Source organism: Ooceraea biroi, chromosome 1 (assembly GCF_003672135.1).
Source record: "Ooceraea biroi isolate clonal line C1 chromosome 1, Obir_v5.4, whole genome shotgun sequence".
Lineage (NCBI taxonomy): Eukaryota > Metazoa > Arthropoda > Insecta > Hymenoptera > Formicidae > Ooceraea > Ooceraea biroi.
Window position 1 is genome coordinate 5653577 of NC_039506.1, and position 13463 is coordinate 5667039.

The window sequence follows — 13463 nt, forward strand, 5'->3', positions numbered from 1 at the left end:
AATCGCGGTCGCCGCGCGACTCTCGGACACCTGTTGCGCCGGCCGTCGGCGCAGTCGACGCCGGACAGTTGCGCTCGCACGTCCACGGGAGCTCTCCGACGACGAAGACGGGATCGGTGGATCGGCAGCGGCTGTTCCGCACGTTTCGAAGAACGATCGTACCTGAAGTAAGATCGCGCTCCACGTGATACTCGCGATTTCGAATTAGAGCTCGAATTTTTCATTGGTGAAGTTCTTCCGAAACACTGCACCGTAAATATAGCGAATACTGATCGAGGACACATGCACGCTCGTGAATAGTACTCGAATAATGCACACGAAGTTTAGAATATACTTGGAGAAGGTATAAGAGACGCGTGAAATATTGTAAATGATCTTATGTGAATGAAAAGTTCATTATTTTGATCTAGACATTTTATTTTCTGTAGACATTGATCGCACATGTATACGGTAAATTGCCAGTAAACGCTAACCAGATAATACAACAATTTAGAGGAACGTTTGAAAATTGATGCTTAAAATGCCCATCATGTTTTAGATATTCTATTATCTCGAAACTTGTACTGTGGAAATTATCAGTGATAATTACTTCATTTTGAAATATTAGCGTCTGTGTTGACAAAATGTCGCAAATAACTGTCTCTTGTCCATCTAACTTTATTTCTTCGTGTTTCGAATAACGATCAACGGTAATCGCGAGTCACGAGTGGCAGTTTAACCGCACGCAATTTCGTAATGTAGCCAACGCGAATTCCGCAATTAGACGGTCGCCAGAACAGTCTCAACATTGTCGTTCACCATCATCGGAAATGACAAGTCCATTCCGCCTTAATCCGTAATTCGTAGAACGTTAATTCGACGCGCATACTTGAAGTCTTAATTTAATGTATGCAAATAAGTTTAATGCTAGCGCAGCAAGGTTCGACGAACGTAAAATTGAGACAGTTATTTGCACGCAACTTCTTCTTTATTATTATAACTTATTATTACTGAAAAAGTTGACATATTTATGAAAAACATTAAAAGCGAATGTCATGACTTGATTTTTATGAAAAATGCAAAACATTTAATCGTGCCTGTCAGTCAAGATTAATTAAATTATTGTTATTTTCTACCGCTAAATTGCACAATACTTGATATCAATAGTACAAAGGTGCATGACTCGCGAAGACATGTATCTCACGTATCGTGTAGCATCAATTGTACCTAAATGATTAATACGATTGGACTCATTTTTCTCTCAATGTTAACAAAACATTCGTCGATATCGTAGACAAATCTGAAGGAGACGTCTATCGACCAACTGTAGCTAAAGGAATCAGGATCAAATCGCCGACGAAGTTCCAGCAGCAAGAATGTCGCTAAAATTAGCGGATGACCAGCGATTCGCTCTGATGAAAGTAAGTTGTGAAATAAAAAACAATTCATCAATTCAGAAACTTAAAAAATTGTCGCGATAATATTATACAGCAGCGAAACGTGAATAATGCCTCATTATCATATATTTTGAGTTTTTTAGCGATAAATGACGTGTATACTGAACATATCAATAATGCGTTGTTATAATGATGCTAGTATGACACTTCTACGGTATTTAGCCTTTTAAGAGATAAATTTGTTGCACGTTTGAAATTTATTGATGCAATCTTTTAATAAAAGAAAGTTTTCGCTCTGACGAAACGATTTCGTACTGCGCGTAGATTGCCTTTACTCCTTGATGATCGTTCACCTTCGGTATTTGGAACGAGCATTTTTTGTGGGTAGCGAGCATCAGATGGCGAATGAAACAGTGATTGACAGTGTTTTTCGATAGTGCGTTAGAAATGAAAGAATCTATTTTAAATCGTATTTCTTTTTTATAGTAAAAGTCGATTATTTCATCAGAAGAATTTGTCAACAGAATAAAATTCGATTCTTCACTTTCGAGTACGGCGTTTTAGTCTTCTCTTTGGATCATATACTTGGCATCTCGATAAATAACAATTCTATTTTCACGCTGAAGAACATGATGTCAACACAAAGTAAAGTCTATATATATATATTTTACACAATATTCAAACGAAAACAGATTTAGTTTTTCCACTCTTGACCAGCATTAGTGCGCAACCAGTTTTTGACCGACGTGTTTTCCTTTTTTGTTACCAAACGAGAGGGAATGTCGCGTCGCACCGAGACTTTCATTGCTGACCGAAGACAAGTCATGGCACGTGACCGAGGACAATCAGATGTGCGCAAATTCAACGAGACACGACACACTTTGAGCAGTCCCCGATACATAAATTCGACGTCTTGAATTACGACATTAAAATGCATGCAGAAATGAAATGATGACTCTCGCGACTTTGAATTTGCAGATGATCCTTTCTTGACTTGCCCCAGTTGAGTGAAGCAATCACGCACTTGGTAGAAACTACTAAGCTAGAAGCTATTAGTTGGAGATATAAAATAGACGCAGATATAGAATAAACGCAGATGTATAAGAAATAACGCCAAGATAACGAATAAGAATGTAAAATAATGAAATAGAAATGCAGAATCGAATTAATGTAATATTCTCTTAGGAATAATCTTGTTCTGAAGCAACACTGGTAACATCCTTGAATAATATAATGATAAAAAATTCTTTAATGTCTTATTATAAATTCTTACTTTGTGTCTGATTCTTCAATAATGTTATTTGCAGCGCAAACCGAACAGTCAATCACAATTCAATTGAGAAAAGAACTAATATATGCAATGATTATTCAATTATCACTTGCTTTTTATGAGACGATACTATGAAAGAAATTAAACACAACTTTTATTCGTTTTTCGACCGGTTTTTATGTCGATAATGATTGTCAAAGATCGTCAACAAATTTACGATTCTCCGTTAAGCTTCTTTTCACGATTCAAATAAAAATGATTAAGGAATAGCAAGCAGATTGCCTACACGGAGAGGCATCCGCAGGCATCAATCCTGATCAATCCTGTTTACTGATCGGGCATTCTTGATCAGCGTTTCATGCATTCGATGTGAGCTCAGGCTACGTGCAAAACGTGGAAAAAGAACGGATCTTTCCGCTAATATCGATCTTCACGAGCGAATACAAACCAATACACTTGACTCGAAATAATAACTAAATACAAACACGATTCTTTTGGATAGTGTAGATCTCGACGGATTCTAGTTTCTTTTACAGGTGGGAAACCGGTTTAGCCGACAATCATACACGTGACTCACAAGAACGTTGATCCTCTCACCCATGAGTGCGCTTTATTCCGTTCTTACCCATCGACCATAAGATCAATGTAATAGTTAACAGTTATTTCGATGCAATGTTAACATAACATACATACCGTTCATTTCGTCTGCGGTGCAATGATCATTCGCAACGCAATGAGGTAATCGACGCAGAATCATGATTTACAACGTTAATTGATACGGATTTCACTCGAGTTATTTTCGAAAGAAATTTTCGCGTTTACATTAATGCAGCTTTAACTTCGATAAATCAACAAGATAATTAATGTGTTAGCATTATGAGAAATATTAACTTTATATAAATTATTATATTCATCATCATGTTTTTTATTTATATTACTGCTCCCTTTAAGAAAAATATTGGCTTTAAAGAAAATATTATGACATATTTTATTTACGCTTAACTCGATGCATGGATCATAAAAACGCGTCATTCGCGTTATCTCTCATAATCCGCTTCTCAAAGATGAATGATGCACTTATGGAAGCAAATCTGCATCGTAAGCAATCGAATCATTAACGTTGTATCCAAAACTTTGCCCCGTGATTTCTTAAAGCTTTCAGTGAAAGTAAAAGTGGTTGCTTTAACGTTGGCGGTTCGGTGTAACAAGTCAATAAGGACCGTCCGATGGAGACTACATCGACAATTAGAGAGCCAAGGAGGAAGTTTCACTTCCTCACATTTGCGAGACATGTCGATTGTATTTCCTGCAAATCATAATTAATTTGTGCATACAAAAACTATCAACGTTGATACAGGTAAAATCGCCACTTAGACACCTAGTTGTTTCCGCACGGAGAGAAATCAACAAATAAAACACCTCGTGCAAATACACGTGAATAAATAAAAACTGACCATTTTTAAAACGTGTGCGTACGTGTTACACGCACAATTATACATAAACAATTTCGTTTTGTCACTAATATATGTATGTAATCATTTAATTGACCGTGATCATGCGCAATTGCTTTTAACAATATTATTATTCAATAATTCATAATAAATAAAAAATAATCTGTCTTTTTCCTCTTCTAGTTCAGACGGTCCGTGCAAGACATCCTGCAACCGCACCACGATGACTACTTTTTGCTTCGCTGGCTGAGAGGTATGGATCTGATATACACATATTTATGCGCTATTGAAGCAAATTATATTAAATAATTCTGAATAAGTATTAACTTTTTTCTTTGCACATACATAAAGCAATCACGCGCGTCGTGAACAACATTCGCGCTATTAACGTGACGTTGCATTCTACTGGTTTCGCTGGTCATGTGGAAATAGTTTTTAGTGAAGCAATTACATTGTTTTGAAACTACAAGACATAGGGGAACTCCGCATTATTGATCATTAATTATCTGCAAAGGAAACTGTGCTTCTTGCTAAAATGACGCCATTCGTGATTACTTAAACAATAATAAGATTCTAAACATGCATTTAGATCAATTACTTATTTAGTGAAAATTGTATCTAATTCAATATAACAACATAGCAATTCTATGCCCGAAATAGTAAACTTTTGTACATTATTTTTGAATTATCATATAATATTATAAAACGTATTACGTAACTTGTTCGTTTATATTGATCTTGATGTTAGAAATACAGCAATTATTTTTTACGCGATTCATTGTCATCATTTGTCACATAACTATGTAACGAAATTATCCTATCTTTTTTTAGCTAGAAAATGGGATCCTACCGCTGCAGAAAAGATGTTGAGAGATGTGAGTAAAAAATATATAATTTTGGTTATCACAGTTATTAATTTTCACTGCTATTATATATCATATAATAAACAAGATGCATGTGTGTTTTATATATTATACGATCAGTAGATGCTCCGATTATGCATTCAACACTCGTTCACTGATTAGATTCGCATTCACATTGTGTAAAACGCAGGCGAATCCAATTGAGAAAGTCTGGTGAAACACGTTCCAGATACGGTCACTGAGCCTTTTAAATTTCTCTGCCACGTGAATTATCCGCAAGTCATTAAATATTAACGCGGCAGGCACAAATTTTGCGCACCGCGCTATAGTTCGTTACATCCTAAAAAATGAACTCCTATTTTAGTGAGAAATGTTCATCAGCTGCTAAAGTTCAATGCCATTTTAAGAAAACACATATCATCTTCATTCAAGAATTCGCCTAGTAACAAATATAATTATTTAAAAAATTGCTGTAAATAATCATTCTGTAGTAAAAACTCTTTAATTTAGCATGGAAGATTTAACATAATGTACTACTCCAAAACATTATAATTTGAAATATTTATGTAACGCGTATGATGTGTAGTATAATTAATTAATTTTTCTGAGTAGTGATTGAATGATATGCTTGCATCATTCAAAGTAATTACGGCTACTACTTTTGCGCGAATAGATAAGTAAAGATACATACTTTTCCGGGTATTTACAATATTGAAGATTACAAGTAACTACCGACATCAATTTCGCTGTTTTTTATTCCCAGAGATGTTTTACATAAAGTAAAAAGCCGCTCATTATGCAGCTTTTTGTAAGTCGAAAGTACTGAAACAATTCTCTGAAACGTTCACATCTGCAGTCATCACATCCGCGTTTAGAGAAGTTTCACGATGATTGAAAGCAGGAGATACACGAAGTGACTAGTATCTTCTGAAGTAATTTCTTCCTGAACGAAGAAATTACTTTTTCACTTTCTATTCCGCTCTGTACTCTGTCATTTCGACATCATTAACTACAAATCGTGAGAGATATTCCTTACGTAGCGTACATTTTTACACTTTCTGTTATAAGTCGTTGCCGTTTGATTGATACTTCTTACCTGATAATTTTGATTGCACAATCTCACTCTTTTTACGATAATAATAAAAACATTGAGAAAACATTTAATTATAGTCTTTGGAATGGCGAAAACAATGGGATGCCGATAATTTATCCGACTGGAATCCTCCTCAGATATTAAAGGATTACTTGCCTTACGGATTAAGTGGATTTGATAAGGACGGCGCACCAAGTAAAGTCTTTAAAATATCTATAATCTCTAAATTGCTCTAAATATCTCTATGTATCTCTAAATATGCTCTAGATATCTATAATCTATAAGTTGCTCTAAATCATTACCAATGATTTATGTCATTACATTTTTGAAATATGTTCAAGGGAGAGAAATAGTTATTAATTATAAAACAAATGTTAATCTTTTCATTAAATAAGAAACACAATTATTCAGAAAGAATTATATTGCAATAATATATATATTATTGCAATATATCGAGAATAATCGAAAATAAATTAAACGAGGAGAAGTTTGATAAACTTCAGTATCGTTATAGTGAAAGTACGTTGAATATATGTCGATTACATTTCGATGTGATAGTAGAAAGAACTGTTATTTCGCAATATCTCTTTTAATCTGGCGTGAACGTAATGATACTTGTTAGGGCTTGGAACAAGTTTTAATAATACTTGTTAGGACTTGGAACAAGTTTTCATATTTTGGTAAAGAATTCGGTCAAGGTGTCTGCCCGTAACACGCTCTTTTGAAGAGAGTACTTTTCCCCATAAGAAAGACCATGACCGCGATTTTATACTGTTTCCAGGCACGAGTTATATTTTTTTAATAAGTCTCTTTTCATAGAAAAGTTTCATTCTCGTGCCCAAACCTAAAGATTTTCAACTTTCTAACGAAACAACCAGCTTTCTACTGTTCTTTTCTGTTAAGTGGACAATACTTCCAAAGCTGTCGAAAATTTGACATTTTTTTTATTATTTATAGACATATTTTTGTTTTAAATTATTAATTATTTTACGAATACCGTAAAAACTGGATAAATGCAAAAGCATATAAGCATAAACGATATTTTTATAGTAATCATCATACCGTTTGCCGGGATGGACATGTACGGCGTATTACATGTGGTAACTCAAAAAGACTTCATCAAAGCTGCAATAAAGATTTTGGATCATTATCTAAAATTAGCTAGGGAGCAATCAAAAAAACATGGACAGGACGCCAACCAACTAACTGTTGTTTTCGACATGGAAGGTTTCAACCTTAAGCAGTATTTATGGAGACCAGGTAAAATATTCAGGTAAAATTGTAGGTGAATCTAGGAAGTGTAATATAATAATAAATCTTGATAACTTTTAATAAACCTTAGCGACAATATGTTCTTCACTTCGGTCTTTTGTGATTACCTCATATTTGTGTTATTACAGCTGGCGAAATGGTACTCCTGCTAATCCAAATGTACGAGGCAAATTATCCCGAAATTCTAAAGACATGCTTTATTATTAATGGTGAGTTCAGTAAAACATGAGCATTACAATACAATAGCGGTTTTATAATTAGCGATAAAATACACGTAATTAAAGTCATTTCCAATTCTATTAGTCTTAAGCCTATTTCTCGCAGTTTTTACAGCAGACAATAGAAAAACCTTTGGTAATAGAATAGATAATAGAAACAATAAATTGAAAATTAGCAAATAATAAAAAAAAACAATCTAGGATATTTAAATTTATAGCGCCAAGGGTCTTCGCTTTTGCATTCTCCGTTGCGAAGAAATTTATGAACGAATACACATTGTCGAAAATACAAATCTATAAAGCGGATCCGCCGAAATGGCAAGAAGCAATATTTAAAGTTGTACCAAAGGATCAGTTACCTGCTTATTTTGGTGGAACATTATACGATCCAGATGGCAATCCGAGACTTTCTTCCAAGGTAACATATAAATAACTTGGGCTTTTTCTCTAAGTTATATACAATTTATACTGGACAAATATGGGAAAATTTCGTTAAAACAATAATAAGACTTTAATTATTCATTAATATATTAACACATTGCAGACGTATAACAAAATATCTTGCATTTCATATTACGCACATAATTTTAAGATATTTGTTAAAAATAAGTATTTAATATGACAATTTTTAATTATTAATAACTCATAAATAATTAAAAAATTCTTGACGCAAAAAAGAAAAAAAATACTTTACGCAAAAAAAGAAGCTGGTCACTGGATGTAGTTAGCAATATACAAAAAATGTCTGGTCCGCAATTAAAGTGATCCTGGAGTGACTAGTGAAAAGTGTTGCCAATTGCACACACACATATACAAAACTTACAGTTGAAATGCTTTTTATAAAAATTTCGCAATTTGTACGCACAAAATTGCGGTTGTTTACAATCGGGATAAAATAAAGGAATATAATGAAGCTTTTCGAAGTGACTTTAGAAGTGTAGTAAAAAAGAATAGTATAAATGAAAATTTTGCATGTATATATAAGTATGTACAAGATTTTCATTTATACTATTCTTTTTTATTACACTTCTAAAGTCACTTCGAAAAGTTTCATTATATTCCTTTATTTTATCCCGATTGTAAACAACCGCAATTTTGTGCGTACAAATTGCGAAATTTTTATAAAAAGCATTTTTTTGTGCAAATGGCAGCACCATCGCGAAAAAATTCCCTAATCACTCCAGCATCCCCTTAAGTGTTAAGATATTTAGTATTAAAAAAATAAGACTTTAATTATTCATTAGTATATTAACACATTGCAAACGAATAACAATCTTGCATTTCATATTACGCACATAATTTTAAAATATTTGTTAAAAATAAATATTTAATATGACAATAATTTGTAATTATTAATAACTCATAAATAATTAAAAAATTCTTGACGCAAAAAAGAAAAAAATACTTTACGCAAAAAAAAGAAGCTGGTCACGGGATGTAATTAGCAATATACAAAAACTGTGTGGTCGGCAATTAAGTGTTAAAATATTTAGTATTAAAAATTAGACTATTTTTTTACAAAATTTTTCCTACAAAAATTCGGTCGAGAATTCTACTATTAATTCTACATTTCATCTATTTTCGTTTATATATACTTTCATTTAATTCACTTGTTACATTGTACATTATATTATCTCAGAAAATTATGATTGGGACTTTTCTAGATTTGCCAAGGTGGTAAGGTACCGAAAGATATGTATGTTAACAATACCGATAAGTCAAACGAGGATTATACTACGGTGATTGTTCGAAAAGGTGGAAAATTGGAATTTGATATCGATACATCTGAAGTGGGTTGTATATTGAGGTAAACGCTTTCGAAATAAGGGGAATTTTGATTTTCTATCTTGCTTTCTATTGCTAAATCATATTGTATGCGGGAATTACAGTTGGGAATTCCGAAGCGAGGATCACGATATCAAGTTTGGAATATTGAAAAAGGACACTGCAAATGGCACGCGGACGGAAGTTATACCTCTTCGAAGAGTTGCATCCCATCAATCAGACGAAGTCGGAGTATTGACCTGTGAAACTCCGGCGACATGTAAGTTTATATTGTTTAAGGAGCGACAGCAACGATAACAATGAATAATATAATTTATCTGTTTTTTCTCTAGATTCTATCGTCTTCGATAACTCTTACAGTCTTCTGAGAAATAAAAAGGTTCACTATGCCGTGCGTGTGCTACCACCAGCGGAACAACAGAAAGTGACAGTAAAGGCGTAGTTTTAAATGGGTTTCGTTAGGAAATTTACCGATATACCAGTTTCTATACTACGTTCTTTTTTTTCGCCTTACGATCCGAGTGAATAAAATGTGAGGGTGAAATATACTTTGATTTTTGCGGTACATCTAAGTGAAAGATAAATTTTTTGCAATTATAGATTCAGTTATATGTAATACGTAATTCCTCCATAGAATAAGTCTAATTCATTATAATTTGCAAAATCACGTGATGGTCTTTGTTGCACAGCTGCATGTATGTATAAATCTTTTATAGCTTTAAAATATATTCCTTTTTCAAAGCGAGATAATGGAAGGGATAATAATTATACAGAAGGGTAGAGTAATATATATGGGATGAGGACGTAGTTTGCATGTAACATTTATAATTGAAAAATTGTATAATGTACCTTTTATATAAAATACAAAAATGTATTTTAAAAAACGAGCATTCAATCCTCTCCGTCCTCATGCAATAACATGTCTATAAGGTCAGCCTGCAACAATTGGTTGCCCTCTAGACGTTTTTGAGTACCCCATAAGGCCAGAGTTGGCAAAACCTTCAATTTGGTAATAGGATTTGTCCTGAATGGACAGTTTTGATCTTTCCAGCTAATGCAACATACAGAATTACTCCAAAGGATTTTGTTCTGTCGCCAAGTCGCAAATAATATTATCGCAGATAGTAGATGATCATTTTACTTACAATGCTCTGTCACCAACTTCCACTACCACTAATTGCATTTCCCGAGAAGAATCCGCTGCTTCTAGAGCTTGTTCGAGAACTGGCTCAGCTGAAATAGAAATCATTTACAAATTATACGTTAATAGTATGAACATAATTCTATTACACAAGAATCATAATAATTATTAGCGTAATATTATTCCTACATACATAATATAAAATTAAAAATTTAGTTAAATTTAATTTTCTAAATCTATTGGGTTGGCCAAAAAGTAATTGCGTTTTTTTCCAATAGATGGACATACATATCTTGAAATGTAACTAACTTCATTCTAAACCGCAAATTCATTATGTAGGTTAACAACTCACAGTTCAAGCTTGTTTTAGAAAAGGAAAGTACACGATTTCGTTAACAATTGTTTGTTTGCCGTCGATTTCAAAATGGAAAATCAAAAAGAACATTTTCGTCATATTTTGTTTTATTACTTCCGAAAAGGGAAAAACGCTGTGCAAGCTCATAAAAAGTTATCTGATGTATATGGCGAAGATGCTTTAAAACTGCGGCAGTGTCAAAATTGGTTTACTAAATTTCGATCTGGAGATTTTAATGTGAAAGATGCACCACGCTCAGGAAGGCCAATCGAAATTGATGATGACAAAATAAAGGCACCGATCGATTCCAATCGGCGTTTAACGACACGAGAGATTGCTGAGAATCTTAACATATCGAAATCGAGTGTTGAAAACCATTTAAAACGACTTGGATACATTAGTAAGCTCGATATTTGGGTACCACATGAGCTCAAAGAAATTCATCTCACTAAGCGTATTGACATCTGCGATTCTCTTTTGAAACGTGAGGAAAATGATCCATTTTTGAAACGTATGATAACAGGCGACGAAAAATCGATCGTCTACAACGTCAAACGAAAAAGATCGTGGAGCAAGCGTGATGAACCTGCTCAAAGCACTTCAAAAGCAGATATTCACCAAAGAAAGATTATGCTGTCAGTCTGGTGGGACTTTAAAGGTATTGTGTATTTTGAGCTGCTTGCAAGGAATCAAACCATTAATTCAGACGTATACTGTCGTCAACTGGATAAGTTAAATGATGCCATCAAACAGAAACGTCCAGAATTGGTGAATCGCAAAGGTGTTGTGTTTCACCATAACGCTAGACCACGTACAAGTTTGGTCACTCGTGAAAAATTGTTGCAGCTTGGATGGGATGTGTTACCACATCCACCATATTCGCCAGACCTGGCACCATCAGATTACCATTCGTTTCGTTCTTTGCAAAACGCCTTGAATGGTAAAACCTTGACTGCTGATGAGGATATGAAATCGTTGTTGGAATTGTTTTTTGCTGAAAAAGATAAGAACTTTTTTGAGCGCGGAATTTTGAAGTTGCCTGAAAAATGGCAAAAGATAATCAAACAAAATGGACAATATATTGTTTAATAAGGTTTTTGTTTCCCACGAAAAATTCGCCTTTTATTTATATAAAAAAAAACGCAATTACTTTTTGGCCAACCCAATAATTAAATCTAAATTTTTGCATCTTAGCGAAAAATTCCTAACATGTAAATTCCTAAACTTCAAAAACAATACGATTTTGACGAATTCACTTTCAGCACAAAAAGATGTGATTTATGCAATAACTATCCTTTTTCTTTCTTAATCATTCACACACCATTCTATGTTCCCAGCTGAACTGTATAGAACTGTGAACATCGTTCATATTCAATCCATTCTAATTCTAGAATGCATTTATGAATTTTATACTAGCTCGTTGGACTGACGATCAAAACAAAAGACGGAGGTTATGTGTCTTTAAAACGCAAGTAGCAGAGTACCTTCCACACAATCTGGACACCAGCTTTTGGTAGTGTCCGGTAGCTTTGTGCCGGTATACAGCATGAAAATCGGATTCTCCGTTACTTTAAGATCCTTTGTAAACTCGAGGAAGTTTTCGTAGCCCTGCACATGACGACGTTGAACCATGTTCGATAAATTGCACCGATTTAACCTGAAACCTCGACAAGTTTTTATTATGTCACATACACCTCGAATCTAACTTTCACTCAAATTTTAACTTAAATTTTTTAATTTTAAGTTAAAACGAATCTGGTTTTTGCATAAAGACGCACTAAAAGTTCTATCACAGCTATTCTCTTGTGCTGTCCTAGTGGAGTTTATTGCGGTTCAGTTTTTTCACAACTTACGCGTTCTTTCGGCTCGAAGACCTTTTTAGCGCCCCCAATAAAGCGCGTAGCCCTGCGTGATTCGTCTTTAATTTTCTTTAATTTTAAAAGAGAAATTGCAAACCGTGCACTCTGACATAAAAATGCTTGCAGGTCACAGTTTGTCTCGGCAATATGGACGATCGATTCACGAGAAAATTTGCCAGACTCAATCCGATAATGCGGATTCTGCTTTATTAAAGTAACGAACGACGGTCGCGTGACTTTATCGCCTGCAGAGATAACCGGCTACTGTTATCTTCGTTTGTGCGATATGTGCGGCGTTATCAGACTTGTTGCATCTCTCTCTAATTACAGCTATTAAGCTTATCGCTATAAAATGCATATTTCAATAGCCGTTAAATTGTGATATAGACAAATTATGTCTTTGATAATCTCGCACGATTTTCGGCCTAAATAAAGGTACACATATACATATGTATGTGATGTGTACATTAATTATTGTACATTATTATACGAGGTATTAGAAAAAAATGCATCGAGCGTAAATAGTTCCCTAATAATCTTATTTTATTCTGGCACTTGTTATTTTATTCCGTGCTGTGTTCTTTAATTTTAATTACAAACGTATCTATGATCTTATATTATAGTTTTATTAGTTTTATTTTAATAGAACTAACGAAACAACGTTGTGCATCAACGTCCATTTAAGGAAGAAATCAGAAACAGCGTAATTTTTGAAAATGGCGGAACAACGCTTAATTAACTGATTTGGATTTCACGATATTACGCAACATGTCAGCACGT

The 13463-nt window shown here is 34.0% G+C and overlaps 2 protein-coding genes and 1 long non-coding RNA gene across 7 annotated transcripts; 2 read left to right on the top strand and 1 right to left on the bottom strand.

Annotated features, from left to right (window-relative positions):
- The first annotated feature begins 34 nt into the window (after positions 1 to 34).
- LOC105277841 (SEC14-like protein 2) lies at positions 35 to 10204 on the top strand. 4 transcript variants are annotated; one of them, XM_026971851.1, is made up of 12 exons: positions 854 to 919; positions 1274 to 1400; positions 3183 to 3291; positions 4281 to 4350; positions 4929 to 4972; positions 6131 to 6248; positions 7104 to 7313; positions 7454 to 7534; positions 7762 to 7961; positions 9208 to 9350; positions 9433 to 9587; positions 9661 to 10204. In XM_026971851.1, exons 5-12 carry the CDS (start codon positions 4961 to 4963, stop codon positions 9768 to 9770), a joined length of 1029 nt encoding a protein of 342 aa, XP_026827652.1. In that variant the 5' UTR covers positions 854 to 919; positions 1274 to 1400; positions 3183 to 3291; positions 4281 to 4350; positions 4929 to 4960; the 3' UTR covers positions 9771 to 10204. The 4 variants fall into 4 exon arrangements, with proteins under 4 accessions (XP_011334812.1, XP_011334813.1, XP_011334814.1 ...); XM_011336510.3 differs by lacking the exons at positions 854 to 919; positions 3183 to 3291 and adding an exon at positions 35 to 167; XM_011336511.3 differs by lacking the exon at positions 3183 to 3291 and having other exon boundaries at positions 807 to 886.
- On the top strand, positions 1407 to 3109 carry LOC109610867. The gene is made up of 2 exons (XR_002193178.2): positions 1407 to 2588; positions 2684 to 3109. It is a non-coding gene; the product is annotated as an uncharacterized LOC109610867 (long non-coding RNA).
- Positions 10150 to 13238, bottom strand: LOC105277842 (thioredoxin domain-containing protein 17). Of its 2 annotated transcripts, none has more exons than XM_011336514.3 (4): positions 12678 to 13238; positions 12309 to 12481; positions 10474 to 10561; positions 10150 to 10379 (listed from the first exon to the last, which is right to left on the bottom strand). In XM_011336514.3, exons 2-4 carry the CDS (start codon positions 12454 to 12456, stop codon positions 10220 to 10222), a joined length of 396 nt encoding a protein of 131 aa, XP_011334816.2. In that variant the 5' UTR covers positions 12457 to 12481; positions 12678 to 13238; the 3' UTR covers positions 10150 to 10219. The 2 variants fall into 2 exon arrangements, with proteins under 2 accessions (XP_011334816.2, XP_011334817.2); XM_011336515.3 differs by having other exon boundaries at positions 12603 to 12692.
- Between the last annotated feature and the right edge of the window lie 225 nt (positions 13239 to 13463).

Excerpts from the sequence above, each read along its gene's own strand:
- LOC105277841 (XM_011336510.3), top strand. The coding sequence starts at position 1,356 with ATGTCGCTAAAATTAGCGGATGACCAGCGATTCGCTCTGATGAAA. Across the intron at positions 4,973-6,130 it reads CAGAAAAGATGTTGAGAGAT|TCTTTGGAATGGCGAAAACA; the intron begins GTGAGTAAAAAA and ends ATTTAATTATAG. Across the intron at positions 7,962-9,207 it reads ATCCGAGACTTTCTTCCAAG|ATTTGCCAAGGTGGTAAGGT; the intron begins GTAACATATAAA and ends GGACTTTTCTAG.
- LOC105277842 (XM_011336514.3), bottom strand. The coding sequence starts at position 12,456 with ATGGTTCAACGTCGTCATGTGCAGGGCTACGAAAACTTCCTCGAGTTT. Across the intron at positions 10,562-12,308 it reads GTGTCCAGATTGTGTGGAAG|CTGAGCCAGTTCTCGAACAA; the intron begins GTACTCTGCTAC and ends TTTCTATTTCAG. Across the intron at positions 10,380-10,473 it reads GAAGTTGGTGACAGAGCATT|CTGGAAAGATCAAAACTGTC; the intron begins GTAAGTAAAATG and ends ATGTTGCATTAG.